Genomic DNA, 17770 nt, shown 5'->3' with positions numbered 1-17770 from the left:
GTGGACAGAACTTTTTGCAGATTTTGAGGTGCTTGGTGTAATACTAAGTATATAGACTTGGTAGTTTATTCTGCCTCACAGAATATATCTATATTCATATATTTAAATAAAAAGACAGTTGTCAGCGCTTATCCTTAACACTGTATATCTGTGTATCTAGCAAAATGAAAACATGAGGTATTAGTTCATATTTTGATCAAAACTTTTAAGCCTGCATCCCAGCATCAAGGGCACCTCATAACATGCAGGTCCTACACTGACCTATATGCTTTAAACACCATTAAAATCAGATGCACTTACCTCCCAGATATAGGGGTTTACAGCTAGCAAGGGCTGGCTTGTAAGCCACACCCAAATGTGCCTTAAATAGACTTGATGGACAGCTGCTATGACAATTGGGAGTCTTTGTACATCTACAGCCACTGTAACAACTGTCATAAAACAAGATACCAAAGCACAAGGAAAAAGGGTCTCCAAGTCCTATAGTCGTCTTTGGCCTTTTGCCCACCACATGAAAATTTTCATTCATACGCTCCTGATTGTGTCAACTTATTTTCAAGATGTAATTTGACCATCGGTGACTAAATATTCGAATTCAACAGTATAGAATTAAATTTCAGTTTTACTCTAGGTGACATTTTACAAGAAAACATGTTTAAATGTATACATTATTGTTTTTGCAGTGTTCAATCTTACACAATAATATATACCCATTTTATCATTCAGACCTTAGCATTGGGATGCATTGTGTACAATGGAAACTAGTTATTAGATCAGTGTGACTCTTTAATAACACAAAAAAGTGAAGTAATTTGTATAAACTACTAATTTTTATTATAGGACACACATGTACAGGAGTTTTATGCTACAGCAGTACAAAATAGTTTCCTCTGGTGTCAGTGAAGAAAACAATATAGTCTTACATAAATTAAATATAGAAACATTTACTGTAAAGTTGAATAAATACAAATGTAAATATACTGTTCAGGGTAGAATGTAAATAAATATGAATATTAAAGAGCTGTTTATAAACATGCTTCTTTCTCCGTTGAAAATAGTATAATATTATATTTGTAGTGTGGTAACATCCCAGAAGCTATTTGCTTAGTACCAATAACTGTTGGAGTTTTGAGGACTCATATTAAGACCACATTATTTCACATAATAAAAAAAATAGGCAGTCAAGAGGAAGTGTGAGTCTCACTGAAAACAGAGGGCCTAATTCATTAAGGAAAGTAATGCAAAGAAAGAAGTAAATATTCTCCTGCACAAACCATGTTACAATGCAAGCGGTGCAAATTAGTTTATTATTTTGCACATAAGTTTAAAACTGGCTGTTTTATCATATAGCACAAGTACTTGATAGCTTTATTTTTACACTGAAATTTAAAAGTTGATCTAGGACATGTTCTACCCCAATTATAAATCTGTTCCCCATATTTTAAATTTACCTCCCCCACCAATGCCACATGGTTTTGTCAAGGTGCAAAGTTACTCTTTTTTTTTTTTTTTGCTTTGCTCTCCATATTGACTCAGGCCCAGTATGTTTTAGTCCATACTAATACAGAACAAAACTAATTTGTACCTTTTCATTTTTAGCAGCAGAGTATTAATTGTGTATTATTTTTCTCTTTATAAAAATACATTCTAAAAATTCTTGGCACAAACACTAGTGAATCCTGTCACAGGATGAACAAAATACTGAGTGGATGAACAGTTCAAATATAAAAAAATATTTTGACATTTTGTAATATTAAAAATGAGAACATACTGAAGTTGCACAAATATTTAAAATGTAAGACTAGTAGCAGTAGTTGCAGTGGTTAGGACACTATAAAGGCTGTGGATTGTACCGATTTTAACCAAATGGGTATCTGCAGGATATAGTTAATGCACATATATGTAAAATATGCACACACATGAGAGGGCTGATAATAGAATGCTGCTACATGTACATTTGGTAAAGATGCAATGCAAAGGAGGGAGTACAATACAATAAAATATATATATATTAACAAAATAAAACTGATGTTATACTATTGATGTACAATTTATTCCTGCAACAAGTGCAAAGTGCAAGACAGTTATGCAGACCGGACAACTGGTTAACACAAATTTCACATTATAATCACATCTATTTTTTGTAAACAGTTTTAGTTTGTTTCACTAGTGTTTAAATATTGTGGTTCTTCTTCAAGACCTCTAGATACTGTTGTTTTGCTCTGGAAACTGGGTCTTGATCAGTATTCAAATTTCTCATAGAACCAGCTATTGAACCCACAGGAGAGATTCTGGTGCATCCCACATCCAGCTCAGCATTCGCTAAAATATCAAACAGAAAATACATTGCTTTGAGGATGATCTTTTTTAAAATAAACAATTGTACTATATGAAGTTACATTAAATAAACAAAACTGGAAAAACGTTTGTGTAAATGGCAATGAAACATTGGCAGTCGAAAAATTGTATACATCAGATATATCATTTAAATCTTACTTAAATGAAGGCATATTTACATGAAAAGTAGTTAAAAAATAATGTCTTACAGCATATTCACATACTTGCTATATGAATATATTCCATTAATTTTGGTGGAAGACTTAAAATGTTTCTGTGCTGGCCAATTGTTTTGTATATATATTTATTACATCCGACAATGTAATATGAAAAAAAAAAAAAGAAAGACATAAGCAGGTAAAGTGTACAGGATTAAATAAGTCCGAAAACTACTGTATGTAAAGATATTCAGAGTTCCTGAGAAGTTATATTACCACAAAGTCACAAAGCTGCAGGGTAAGTCATGGAAATGCAAAGACTTTGAATTCCAATAATAATTTATACTAGGTAATGCATTAGTCTTTAAATTATTTTTTTTTAAATGACAACTTAACTAATGAGATTTGAACCCACCAATTAGAAGCAATGAAATCAAATCTCACTGTCTGTACAGATATTTATTTACAGAAGTTTATACCGATATTGGTATCACTAGTATATTATATACAATATATGCAACTGTGTATATATTAAAGGAGCAACCCCATAGAGAATTTGAAAACGAGATAATGTTTTGGAGAAGAAGAGTTAAGAAAAATGACCATCCAATGCATTCTTAAAGGTTACGTAACTTACTATTTAAAGATCCTTCTATTTAAATCTTCCATATGGGATTGTTGCTTTAAATAATCACTTTCAAGAGTGTAAAAGTCCCATTGTGACAACTGGACTACTTTCATCTAACAGCATATAAAAATCTACAATATATGGACCCTTGCTTGAAATACACCTACTTAGTACTAGATAATTGTAACTCACCAGATCTTGAATCACTCCACTTGGATACACATTCAGAGTGAAAATATGTTTATGTAGTTAGAATACACATAAAGACAAATGCACATTGTACTAAAGTGAGAGGAATCCAAGATGTATTTTTTAAAAATAAATAAAATCAAAACAAATACAAAATGACTGAATAGTTTAATAGCGTGAAGTTGAGATAAAACATGTGCACCTAAATTAGTTTTAAAGATTATTAGGTGTACTGGTACCCTCTGGAACATGCTATTTATTTCAGTTGCATGCACTGGAAATAGTATGTAATGCAGACACAAAACTGCCACAAAGGTGCTGGAAACATTGACTTATTCCTACAATCTGGATGTATCTCATCTACTTTAACAGACTAGTTTGAGGCTTCATGAAAACACACATATCACCATATTTAACATACCTTGCTCCAGTTCTTTAGTAATATTTTTTTCCAGCTCCTGCTGCATCTGAAATACAATTTTGCATGGTTAGTATCAACAACTTAATACACATACATAAAGAAGAAAATAGTTGCAGGTTAAGATCCAAGTATTTCCTTGAAAGCCATTGCAGTTTCAAAATTTCCCTACAAAGTTGCAGAATATCGACAACAATGCAGCAGAATATCGGCAACTTGCAGAATCCGCTGCTTAATACATTTACCCCCTTGTATTGATTCTTCTAGTGGCAAGGCCTATACTTCACCGTCCTGAATCCCCAAAAGGCCAACAAAAGAAAATAATTTTACAGTGTAGCCTTTAATTTTGTATGTATAAGTAGCACAAGATCTGAATGGATATCTGCTCCACAATGCAATAGCAGCCCAAAATACTTAACCCCTAGTTACAGCCGCCCGGTATCAACACATGTATTTACATAACAAAAGCATGCTGCAAATAAAATAAGCAAAACAAAAAATAAATACAGAACACTATTTCTTCACCATTGGGGGATCAAAAATAGACCTCACCAAAAACATGGAAGAGATGTCTTTATCAGGACAAATGTGCACACAAAGGATCATTTACTAATAACAAAACATGCATTTTATTATTATATACACTGCTGAAAACATAAATGTCAATCCACTGTACAGAAAAGTAAATGCAACTGACCTTAGCAATATAAGATTCCACTCGATTTGCAGCCATATCATTCCTGACTGTATTCAGAAAACTTCCACCAAGTTCCAAATTTCTGCTGAGGGTTTGACTAGTGCCAAGATTTGCAAGTGGACTTGTATCTAGTACAGGACTGGTAGTCAGGCTTCCATTTAGAAAACTGCTTGCAATTATTGATTTGCTCCTTTGCCGCTCATTAAGTAGTTTGGCGTTTGCTTCCGCAAGCCTTTCATTTGCTCTGTGAAAATATTTAATTAATTAGAAAGTAAATGCAGTTTGCTTTTTTTGTGAACAGCTAAAACTTTCTACTACAATTGATCTGACACAACTAACACAAGTTACTCACCTTTCTAATTTTGAAGTCAAAGATTTTCTATTCTTTTGCTCTTCTGTATACAAGTCTTTGAATCTGTTCAGTTCTGACTGCGTAGAGTCTTTGTGGTTTATATTTTCTTGTTGCATTTTCTTTATTCTGTTGAGTTCAGATTCAAGATCTTCAATCCTATGCTCTAGCTGATTTCTGATAGAAGCATCATTTTCAGCTCTCAGTTGTTCTAGCTTGTCTTGTGAAACAGACTGTGCCTGGGAAAAGTAGTAGTGTACATGTAATATATATTTTTAATTACAGACTGAAGTAGTTAGAATAGCATTAATAATGTATTTGACGAGTGCGGATGCACAATGTGGTCACAACCCTCTTGTACCCAAGTTTTCATGCAATTTCCATACTTTTATTAATTACTTGTGGTACACAATAATTTCTAGTCTTTATATATTTATGTATGATACATACACACTATATATATATATACACACCAGTATATAATTTCAGATAAAACGTATGATCCAAAATGGCCTTGGGATTTATACCTGTAAGAATAGATTGACTTCCTCCAGTTTTTGTCGTAATTCTTGCCTTCCCCTCTCCTCAATTTCCCTTTTATATGTCTCCATGAAACTTTGATCCATCTTGCTTGAATCGATATGTCTTCTGAGCTGATCTACTTCTTCCTCTAATGACCTTTTGTTTCTTTCTAACCGTTCTTGATTGTTTTGTGAATTCTTAATTGAAGACAATTGTTCATGCAGGTCACGATTTGTTGATTCTAATTGCATGTGCTTTCGGGATTCTCTGTCTAAATGTGATGAAAGTTCTTCAACCTGTGTTATATATTAATCAGGTGAGAACAGTCACATAACAGCTAGGTAAATATTACAGAGCAATAAAGCCTTGTCCAAACTGTGTAAAAAATGCATTTTTGTTTTTACGTCAAATCCTTTTCTCTTAATCCCTTTGCGAACACCCATAATGGGGTATAGAAGGTCCAGGCAGGAGGTTGGCACTTCAAGTTTTCTTCACCAATACCCCTTTCATACTGCAGCCTCAACTGCAGTATGAATGACTCCAGGTCTAATTCCCGGGAATTAGACCCGTGTCTTTTGGTGGGTTAATTCCCGTGCCTGCACTATGAACGTTGAGACCCAGGTTTTCAACCAGGGTTTCACTGACTAGTGTAAAAAAGTAAAATAAAAATAAAAGTTAATTTACCTTAGGATTTCCTCATCACTGCCTGTCCAGCAGGTTACATGAAGAAATTACATCATTCCTATTGGCCAGGGAGAAAATTATGCATTTCAAGTGGCAATAGTGGACCTTACGCTTGTATAATGTAATCCAGGCGTAGGGTCGCTATTGCCGCTTTAAATGCATAATTTTCTCCCTGGCCAATAGGAATGATGTAATTTCTTCATGTAACCTGCTGGACAGGCAGCAATGAGGAAATACTAAAGGTAAAAGGACTTTTTTCTTCTTTTTATTTGCAATTTCTCTTTTTTGTCAGACCCGGGTCTGCCTGGGTTCAGTGTGAAAAAGGTCGACCCGGGATTTTGTCTGTCTGGGAGCCTGTCCCCCGGCAATATCCCAGGTTCATATACCCGGGGCGGCAGTATGAAAGTGGTATAAATCTGAAACTCCTCTTTCTATATCCCCTCCCTCCAGGGAAAACTTATTAAAATATATTTTTATAGAGCCCTAACAACGACCAAAGAGTGAAGCGATCACTCTTCCTCTGAAGATTGGTCTTGGAGCAATGCCAGGATCATCATTTAAATCAAGATGTCCAGTGTTTTTTTGTTTTTTTAATTAAACTTTTTTATTGGTTTTTACTAAGTACAAAGTTGAGAATCAAAAAAATAAGTCAAGTATTAGGGTACAGTGGTTATCAAAGATTTAGTACAAAAAGATATAAATAAGGGTTATACAAATAAGAAGAGTCAGAGTGTACCAAGGGATGGCTTTATATCGAAGTTTTTAGGGGAAAGACGTACAATGGGGAGGATGGTGGGGGATGGAAGGGGGAAAAAGGAGGGGGGGGGTTATTTAGCAAGTGTGAGCATAGAGGAGTGATGGCAATCAGCAGTGAAACTCTAATGTTGTGAGGGTGGTTGGAGAGAGAGTATCAAGTGGGAATTTGTTGTGGTTAAAGGAGGGATAGCTCCGTAGTGAGTGGTCCAGGGCGACCAGAGTGCCTGGATGGTAGTAGGGGTATCGTGCAACCTGGCTGTTATGCTCTCCATACGATAAGTGGCCCATCAATTCTGAATAGTACTGGAAAGAGAAGGTGGGAAGATGTTTTTCTAGTGTGCGGCTATGAGACATGTTGCTGCATTTATGATATGATCAATTTTTTTGGATGTCCTAGTTTCAATAAAACCTAGAACCTACCTTAGACTGATTGGATGGATGTATCAAGCTCAATCTTCCCGAAAAATTATATATGTAGATCTGTAATGCCATCAACAAACACTAAGTTTGAAATCTTTGGGATGTATGGAGGTTATGTGTACATAAACTCTATGCAAGAAAGTCTGCACTTCTGGAAAAGTGTCATTCTCTGAAAGACAGAGTTGAGATCTGGATTTAAAAAAATAAATATGGAAAATCAATCTATTATCCATCCTGTCCCCTCACACTTTTTTTTATCCTTGGAATGAATACCATTGAACAATGTTTGAATATTTAATTTTGCCCTTTTAGTGCCATTGAAGTGAGCTCTTTGTTCCTCCCTGGTGGCTGATGTATGCCACTGATGTAGCATCTGATTGAATGGTTTATGAACTTTCTTCACAATAGAAGATGTCCTAGGACTAGCACTTTTAGTACCACTCTTACTTCTAGCACATATATTTGTACCCTGGCATCCACTGGTGACCAAAGACACTGAAACTGACATTATAGAGTGACTGTGCCAATTCTGAAGACTGGCATCCAGGGTGACAATTGTCCAATCCAAGATGGCAAAGGGACGGCACTTATTGAGGTTGTCTGTTCTGAGCAAACAAGCAAGTGATGTCTTTGGAGATAGTTTGATGAATTGGCTGATCAAATTATTGTGAGAATTGTTCCGTTTTGATATAAGTTCGATCTGGAACGCTCTTGAGTGAAACTGTGCAAATTGCACAGCCTCATGGTTCGAAACCATTTTGCCACGGATTTTCATGCCCAAAAGAACAGAGCCCTGTTTGAGAGCTCACAGCCACTTTATTAACATCTGCAATGAGCATCTTGTTTTGAGCCAAGAACACCCAGACCCAGAGAAACAAGTCTCTGGATAGGAACTAGATTGGATTTTTGATAGTTGATGACCCATGGAATTCTAATATGTTTACCATCCTTCACACATGATCCTGAAGTATGGCTTGGGACTCCACCTTGATTAAAATATTGACCAAATAAGAAATGATTGTCATCCCTTCTGGATCCCAAAAGAGCAGCCATGACCGCATGATCTTCATGAATATCATTGTTAGGCCAAAAGGCAGAGCCCAAAATTGGAAATGGTGAGACCATACTGTGAATCTAAGAATGCATTAATAGCTTTCCTCGATTGGAACATGGAAAAACACATCGTTGGCATCCATGGATTCCATGAAATCACCTGGTTCCATGCTGGATATGACAAATCTCAGCCACCCATCTTGAATATGTTCCCATCAACCTGTGTGATTAGAGTCTTGAGGTTCAAAATGGGCTGAAAGGATCCGTTTAGCTTCTGGACCAACAGGTTCAAATTGAACCCCATTTGCTTCATGTATCCTGGCACTGGGATGATAAATGAATGTCACAATAGCTTCCTGTAGAGCCCTGTGTCTTACTAGGTCTCTAGGAAGGCTGGTGGTAAACAAATGTTTGGATGGAGATCAGAGGAGATATGCGATATATCCTTGATCTGTGAAGCCTCTCAACAAGGAACTGAAGTAGGAACTAAACCACTGATCCCTACAGAGAAGCAGACAGGCTTTCACCCCAGGTGGACCTGGGTGGGGACACTGCCCATTATACTGACTGCCCGAGGCCTTGAAAGCTGTCTGGCTGCCCAAGCCTGTTTTTTTCTAAGTTGTCCTCCTCGAGCGGCAGAAACTTTAAGGTCTGGCCCTTTACTTTACCTGCAGTGTGAAACTACTAATTAGCTGCAGATAAGATCTTTATTTTCTTTGTAAAATTCAGCAACTCAATAAATACTCTTCTTACAATCTGTGTTCACATCATAAGCTTTAAGCCAAGATATGGCATGCAGAACCCCTGAAGCTGAATTTTAAACTCCAATGAGTTTAGTATCCAGAGATGCATCCCCTAATATTCAGATGCCTCCCAAATGTGCTGTAAAGCCTCCAAAAGGTGCTGGAGCCTCAATATTCCATGTGGAGGCTAATAGGTCAGAGACGTTTTCCATTTATCCACGTCTACACTAGGGAAAAGATAGAGAGTCTGTAATATGCATGATAAATAAAACATGCATTCAGATTTTGACCACATTTCACTACCAAATCCTATAAATAATTAAAATAAATAAATGGTTTATTTTTCCTATTTAAACCACGTATTGTCAGACAGCACAGACTCCTCGCTACCTTGAATGTTTAGCGCTTGCTGCACAGCCCACACTAAATCATCTACACTCTGCCTACTAGAGGGATCCTCCTCCAAGTTTGAGTAAACCTCAAGTCCACCACCAACTCTCCCTGCTTCTGAGAGGAGAACTCAGAGTCTGAACCCTCACAGGACTGAACTACAGCAGTCCTCAGATTTCAGAGTCTTAGCTGAGGGTAGGCTAAATGCAGAATCCACCAAGGTTCTGGACAGACCTCGCTAGGCTTCGGGTCTAAACCTCCTCATTGGGCAACTTGTCACCAGGTGAAAGGGCCTTTGGCTGGGACACCTCAGATGAACTGACTCGCCCTCTTTGAGGTTTTGACAGGAGAGGCATTAGGGAGGTTGTCTTCAACTACCCCATAGGAAGGTATGAGTAGCCCATCCCACCCTCTCCGATCTGCCAACGACCGTCGCCTCTCCTCCCCTCTGATTACCTCCTCACATGCGCGAATCCAAGACTTCTCCCGCGCTGCCCCCCTCCACTGGAACAAGCTCCCTCCCTCCAGCAGAACATCCCCTACTCTGTCCAGTTTCAAACGGGCTCTAAAAACCCACCTCTTTCTCAAAGCCTTCCAGTCTCCCACTTAACTTCCTTCCTTTTCTGCCTCCCTCCCCTCTTCCCCCTCCCCTGAAGCTGCCTCCGTTCCCCCTTCTCTCCCTCTCACCCCGTGTCTCTCTGTCTGTCTACCCCTCCCCTTAGATTGTACGCTCCCTTGAGCAGGGCCATCTCTCCTCCTGTTTCCTGCACCTTTTACTCTGCTCTCCAGCTACCTTACCCCCCACCCCTCTGGGGGTCTCCCCGTCATCCGCGCCCTTCCTCTTGGGCTCCGGCGCCTGCCGTTCTTCCCTCCCCCCTCTCTCTAGCTGTGCTCTGAGCTTACTGAGTTACTGTGCTTATTGTTTACTGTATTTTGCCGTCCCACCTTGTACTGTACTTGTTTGTCCCTGTACGGCGCTACGAACACTGAGTGGCGCCTTATAAATAAAAATTAATAATAATAATAATAATAATAGCTGTGTGGGCTCCGTAATAGAGTGGGCCAAAGATTTTGTCCAGACAGGTTTGTGATTTGTGGCCCCCTTTAGCCTTGCACGCTGTGCATAAGGCATTAGCGTCTGATAAACCCTGAGGTAATTCAGAGTTACACTTAAAAGATGTAACAGATGCCGCTCATCCCCATTTAACTCTAGAAGTGCTTCCTTTCTCAGACATAATAGATAAAGGTGAGACAAAATAGACACCTACTGTACACAAACAGAAATGAAAGTGATTCATGCAAAGACTGACAGTACACAGCAAGTGTGTGGAAGCAGAACCCACAAAGAAACTTCTTTCACGTTAATACTTCCCTCAGAAGTATAGACCATTCCAGCTGGCTTTTCTCTGTGAGGAAAGGCTACCAAGTAGGAATGACTAGGCTGTCTGGGGTTTAGCACATCCCGCCAAGTCCCTGCACCAAACATGGCCACTGTTCAGAGGATGGACCCCTATTAGCTAGACTGTGCCTAGTGAGGGGCAGCCGTATACAGCAGAAAGCACCTGACTGGCCTCCCTAAGACTGAAGGCACTGCACTTCCATGGAGGGGCTCCTGTTCTTGGGGGCTGACTGCGACTTTGGGTTCCCCTCTCACTTTAATGAAGCTGTCCATCTGGTGAGTAGTCCAGCGCCCAATGGTGCGGGATCTCCCAGCCTCTACCTGTGGCGGCAGTGACCGGGACTGCCCTGGAAATTAGGGGATACAGAAGGGGAGTTTCAGATTTGAAAAGAAAATTTAAAGTGCCAAACTCCTGTCTGGGTCCTCTTTTCCAAATTGTCAGTATACCCCATAGGATTCAAGAAACCTAAGTGTTTACCTCAGCTGCAGTCAGCTGTCATTATAGAAACCATTAATCTTTAGGGTAAACAAGACTTCTTTACTAAAGAGCAGGACAAACCTAAAATAGTACATACTGCACTTCAGTCACATCCTACTCTTGGATCTAGGTATAGAGACCATGTTCATTAAAAAGACCAATGATCTTGTGGTGGACACAGGTAACTGCATCAGAGGTAAAACATTAGCGTTTTAAGTGTAGCATATCATAATCTATGACCTTGCAGTGCAGATGTGGGCCACAAAACATTTGCTTTCATTTTCTAAATTGGACTAGAAAAAGTACAGGTAAAATTATGGTTGATACTGGTTCTACATGAATGGTTTTCATAAAAATATCATAATGTATAAGAGTGCTTTACTAAATATGGCTTTTGCAGAAAGATTCAGCACAGGGATAATTATGTTGAAACGCTTTCAACAACCCCCTTATTTAAGTCCTGCCTTTCTTATATTGCAAACAGGAGACTTCCTTGAACTTTCACTTTTGCTCAAATCCAGAGACAGTCCTTAACCGATTGCAGCTGCTGAAATTCACAGTATAGGAGTACTCTGATCAATTTGATTCAAATAATCAGAATTGTTGCATTGTGACCATTTGAACCAGACTTGACAGATTGAGTTTTCATACTTTGTTAACCGCAGCAGCTGCCATTAAATAAGCTGTGCGAGCTGAATATTAACAATACTGGGGATCAGAGTGGAGGGATCTATTTGCTAAATAAGAGGGCAGGACACAATGGGAGTGGTTATCCATGAGTGGATAACTACTTTACATTAAGTATTTAGGATTACTACACAAATCTGAGCACAACAATCAAGCGGTAGCTGAGCACTCAGTTATTGACTATTAAATTAATACATTTGAATGTACAACAGCATCTATGCTGAATAGTAGATTAATCTGTAGTTAGGGAGATATCTGTTTATTGTGAAATTGGTGATGCAAGCATAAGATTAAAATATAAATCCCCCTTTATGTACTTGTTGGCCGGGAGTATACAGTCCTCAGCATAAACACAGAGCTTCCACTGCCATGTCACGGAGGCAGGGCCGCCATCAGAAATCATGGGGCCCAGTACAAATGATCCGCCCCCCCCCTCCTCCCCCCCGATGAGCTCCCCCACACCATCAGTGACAAGGGAGGATCACATGATCACAGGAGCGGAGCAATGATTCCCCTGCGATCATGATTGGCAGCTGTCTGGCTGTCACAGGCAGATCACATGATCTCAGGGAAATGATTCCTCCACCCCTGCGATCGCATTCTGGTGCCTGTCACGCTGACAGCCAGGCTGAAGACATCAGCGCAGAGTAGCGGAGACCAGCGGACTGCAAGACAGCGGGCCCCCAGGTAAGTTTGTGTTGCGCTGTTGTACCGGGCCCCCTGGTGATCCCAGGCCCGGTACAACAGTACCCCCTGATGGCGGCCCTGCACGGAGGAACACAAATTTATGACTCAACATTTCTGTTACCCCATATTTAAATTTCATTAGATCACACAGCAAGTTTTCTCAATCCAAGGACATTATTATATACAAGTTAACCCGTGCATGATACTCATGCATTCTAGTCAAATCAAGATACTTAAGGTCTTAAAAAGGTTCTTGTCATGCATTTGGACCTAGCCCAGGCCTCCTCAGGGGAAGATCGTTACTTCCCGACGCAAGCGCCCTTTTTAATGTGTGTTCATGAGGTAAAATTACCTCACGAAAATGAGTTTGACCCCTCAACTGGTAAATTTAGCCTTTACTACCCCTCCCATGGGGGGAAGGGGGGATGATGGAAGTTAACTGACTTGACTATTCTAATTTTTTTGTCAAATAATGTCAGTATACCAAATTTCAGGTCAATTGGATGAGCCCTTTCTGAGAAAATAGTTTTTTCCACACACACACACTAACGCACGTCTCTACACATGTGTGTTCATGAGGTAAAATTACCTCACGAAAATGAGTTTGAGCCCTACCAAATTTCAGCCCTTTTTGAATTTTTTTTCCCCACACACACTAAGAATTTAGTAGGTCAGTGTATAACTCTGCCCAACAGGTGGCGCTGCAACTTGGGTTTTTTTTTTCACACACACACAGACAGACAGACGCCACTAAGCATTTATATATTAGATAGTATACGTGTAACAAACAGCAAGTTCATTGCCCACCACCCCAAACACCTCTAGTATAAGCCACAACTGACTGAATTCATTCTGTATGAACAGAAAACAGTCTAATCACCTAGTGATCACCTAATCATCTAGTCAACAGCCCAATAATAAAAAAAAGGACCTTTTTTACTTGTTGTGCTCATTGAGTCTAGTTTCAATTGCATCTCCTTATTTTGCTTTTACAGATGTATATATATATATTCAGCATGTCTAAGAAACTCCTGTAATTGCAGCCTGTTTCCAATTGAGAAGATATTAGCATGGAATTTAAAAATAGACCTTTTCTTTCAGTTTGAAGACGTCTCTGTCCATTTCACGCTGACTGTTTCTGGAACTGTCTTTCAAATTGCTCTGTTCTCCATCTCCAGCTTCAAACTCTTTCAGTTTCTTTTTAGCAGTTTTCAAAAGTTTCTTCAGTCTACTCAGAAAAACAGATATTACAGGTGGACATAAATAAACAGATAAACCAACATATGGGAAACATGTTAAAATCAAAACAGTAGAACAATAAAAGTATGTTAACAGTAGTAAAGAATAAGTAGTAAAACTGTGAAAAAAAAAATCAGCAATATACATTGCTCACTTCAATTCAGTAGGTCAATGCTGATAATTAAAAGTAACTTAAAATGTTAGCACTGCAAAAAAATTTTTTTTTACACAGGTATAATATTTTATAGAACATTTCTCATTTACAGAGTTCTTCAAAATATTTAGATAGTTTCAGACTTATACCCCAATACGTCTCGTTGTAATTCGTTATTCCTCTTTATTTCCTGATCAAGTCGTTCCTCTACTGATTTCTTCAGATCTACCAATTTCTTCACTTTCTTTTTCTCAGTTCCAACCTTAATCAGTAACCAAATAGGCGTGTGAATGATGAAATTAACATGAAAGATAACGGATTTTAATAATTAATGCGCATGTGAATGTTTAACTTGCCTTTAGCAGTATAAATGAAAAACAACTTCCTTAGAGATTTCAGCCACCTTGCATGTAATTTACAGTGAACATGGAATGGTCGAAATTTTCAGGACATTTATTAAAAACCAAAAAACTTGTGTGCAGAAAAATGAGCCATTACCCATAGCAACGAGACATTTCCCTTTATTTTTTAAAAAAATGCTAGAAACATGACAGTTACAATTTGATTTGCAACTTTATATTTTTGGTCACAACAACTTTTTCCTGTGCACTAGATTTCATAACTTTCCCATATATTCTGAAGATTGAAGGCATATGGAAAAGGGGCCCCAAAATGTATAGAACTTCCCTCAATGAAATAAAACAAAAAAGTAATTTTTTTTTAGAGGGTGGTTCATGCAAATGCATTACAGCTTAAATAGTTATGGCCTTAGGTAAGGTCATCTGCTGTGGTTGTGCTATACAGTATTGCTATCTATGTCCTTGGATAGTTTGAAGTGGCTGGACCTAAATCCTAAAATAATTAAGCACCATCTTAAGTATGCATGCACTTTCATATTAATTTGTCATCTTAGCAGTAAAACTAATAATATAAAAATATATTTAAAGCAGCCACCACACTTCAGCACCAGCCAGTATACACAGAGCAGTGGCACTGGAAGGGCTTCTAATGATGCCCAGGAGGCAAACTGCACACTGGAGCCCTGCAAGCTTCAAAAGTGCCAGCAGGGGAATCTGTTGCCCTGGGGTTTGTCTACCAACTCTCTGGAGAGAAAGAGCTTTGATTTGGGGCTAGACCCCAGAGCAGGATCCTGGAAGTTGGTTTGGGTGGGAGATTTAAAGATATCTCGCAGCCAGGACATTATAGAGGGGGCTGTGATGAAAGAGACTAAGGACATACTTGTAGCACCATATTGATGCACAGTTGGTAATTACAGTCGATGGTATTCAAGTAGCACTAATAGGAGTGGTCTGACATTAAGAGGAACCCAAAATAAAATCTGTAACCCTCCTCCAGATGACAAGTAAAGACATGTAGTAACATTATAATAAATATTGTCTAGGATTCAAATTATGCAGGGCATGTAGCTCAATTCTGTTTGTACATAATGTATAATTCTGGTCTACAGCATGAAATGTTTTCTATTTTACAGAGGCTTTAACAATGCAGCAAGAGGGACTTTGGAGAGATGGGTTTGACTGTTTCATATTCTTTTACAAAAGATCCAGGAGTAAATGTATCAAGCTGAGAGTTTTCCGGCGGGTTTGAAAAACCAATCAGATTCTAGCTATCGTTTATTTAGTACATTCTACAAAATGACAGCTAGAATCTGATTGGTTGCTATAGGCAACATCTCCAATTTTCAAACTCGCCAGAAAACTCTCAGCTTGATACATTTACCCCCCAGTCTTAGTTCTGTCTCCACCACCTTACCCTGACCTTGTTGCTGGATTTTAAGGATATACACACATGCATGTGGCCAGTTTTTCTACTACTAACATGTATCCAAATGTTGCTAATGGACAAACAAATGACAACTCTCCACATCGCAGAAGTGGCCAAGCCCAGATATAAATCTTTTTCAAGATCCAGTTTTACAATTTAACACTAAAAAGAAAGATTTGTAAGGGTATATTTCCTAAACTACAAAAAGAAAAAAAAGGGAGGAAACCTTTGATAATGGCGCCAGATCTTAGTTAGACAAATATAGCACTAATAAGTCTTTAAAGTATAAGGAATTATAAAATTTGTGGTCAAGCTGCTGCAAAAGGAGGGGGACTACATACCCCACCCCTGAAAAATAGAACCAACAAAACCTCAAAGAGTGCAGCGCTTATAACAAAAAGTAAAAAAAATAATTTTTTCATTTATTATTTATTTTTGTTCTATATTCTTCTTTATAGTGTCATTATTAACATGATCAGTTAATATCCAATTAGATATTATTCTTTTATTATATGGTTCTGTTTATTCAGATCTATATTATATTATGATGCTAAGGCATTGGACTACAAAGGGGTTAACTTTTATATATCTGTTTTAGCATGTGAACACCACCTGAATCGCTTAAGTCATTGATTGTTTAATTGTTGTGTTTATTTAACCACACTCTATGTGTGACACTAGACATGGTAATTTTCTCCTCTGATGAAGTTATTTTATAATGATACTCGTAAGGAGTTCATTCTTATTGTATAGATGATTCACTAATGCAACCTTATATCGAACTGTAAGCTCTTGAAGTTTGGAGAACAGAGCTGCGACTACCATCTCCAGGTTTCAGGACAAGTCACTTTTACATGACCGTCCACAATTACAGGCACTAATTGCACCAGGCTATTCACTCACTCATCCAAAGATCTGAATTAGGAGTCTGCGCACCTAGAAACAGTGGAGAGCCGTGTCCGGGATTTCCGCGAGCGGATCTTAGCTGCCGGAGGGTCTCACCAATACAGCAGAACATTAGAGCCTATGTGGTTCAAACCCAGAGTGAGAAGGCTGCTATATTATTCTGGTGTCTGTGAGTAGTATATCAACCTGCTACAGTACAGAGTGCAGCCAAATGTATTATGGACATATGATGTGTTATAACCTGGAGAGTAATCTGCAGTTCAATTAGAAAATAGATTTGGTCATAATTTACATATATAAATAAAGAGCAAACATTAGAGACAGTCTTTAGTTACCACAAGCTGGTCTATTCAGAGCACATTTATATCAGCTGGACAATAATGATTGTGCTATTATTCAGCTATATCCAACTCTGTTTACATTTACAACTAATATATGTGGAGAAGTGCTAAATCTGAAGACATTCATTGTGTGATTCCACAGATTAACAACAGAGGATCTGGACATATATATATTATATATCTTGATATGTTTGCATATTTTCACTAGGACTATTATTTAGATACTGTATTCGTGAGCTCCAACTTTTCGAGTTTGTCATTATACATGTTGTATTTGTGGCATGTATTTGAATTTTTATTTATTTTTTTAAATATATTTTACAGTGATAACATATGTTTTGTTATGATATATAGCTAAATAAATTGTGTTTTGGATTTACGTGGTGTTGCACATGCTATATGAAAATTGTGTATAAATATGCATATTGTGCATGCTTTTTAAAAATTTTACTTTTGGTTATAAGCGCTGCAGTCTGAGGTTATATTTACTAAACTGCTGGTTTGAAAAAGTGGAGATGTTGCCAATAGCAACCAGATTCTAGCTATCATTTATTTAGTACATTCTACAAAATGACAGCTAGAATCTGATTGGTTGCTATAGGCAACATCTCCAGTTTTTTAAACCTGCAGTTTAGTAAATATACCTCTAATCTTTAGTCCAATTACACAACTCACTCAGCACACCCCACACCAATGTGAATTTCTAATAGCAAAAACTATAGACTGTCCTGCATTTAAGATGGAGAGCCC

The 17770-nt window shown here is 38.1% G+C and overlaps 1 protein-coding gene across 2 annotated transcripts in view; it reads right to left on the bottom strand.

The window, feature by feature from the left end:
* Positions 1-1486: 1486 nt before the first annotated feature.
* ANKRD26 (ankyrin repeat domain containing 26) overlaps positions 1487-17770 on the bottom strand; it is an 88605-nt gene continuing 72321 nt past the window's right edge. For both annotated transcript variants that reach the window (XM_075208968.1, XM_075208967.1), the window contains exons 34-40: positions 14138-14250; positions 13685-13823; positions 5304-5594; positions 4780-5015; positions 4428-4671; positions 3734-3779; positions 1487-2322 (exon numbers count right to left, since the gene is read on the bottom strand). In XM_075208968.1, coding sequence (XP_075065069.1) covers positions 2174-2322; positions 3734-3779; positions 4428-4671; positions 4780-5015; positions 5304-5594; positions 13685-13823; positions 14138-14250 — 1218 coding nt within the window. In that variant the 3' untranslated portion in view covers positions 1487-2173. The remainder of the gene's footprint in view (positions 2323-3733; positions 3780-4427; positions 4672-4779; positions 5016-5303; positions 5595-13684; positions 13824-14137; positions 14251-17770) is intronic.

This window comes from Mixophyes fleayi, chromosome 4, assembly GCF_038048845.1.
Source record: "Mixophyes fleayi isolate aMixFle1 chromosome 4, aMixFle1.hap1, whole genome shotgun sequence".
In the NCBI taxonomy this organism is placed as follows: domain Eukaryota; kingdom Metazoa; phylum Chordata; class Amphibia; order Anura; family Limnodynastidae; genus Mixophyes; species Mixophyes fleayi.
The sequence above is the reverse complement of the archived record's forward strand: the minus strand, read 5'-3'. Positions and strand labels throughout refer to the sequence as shown.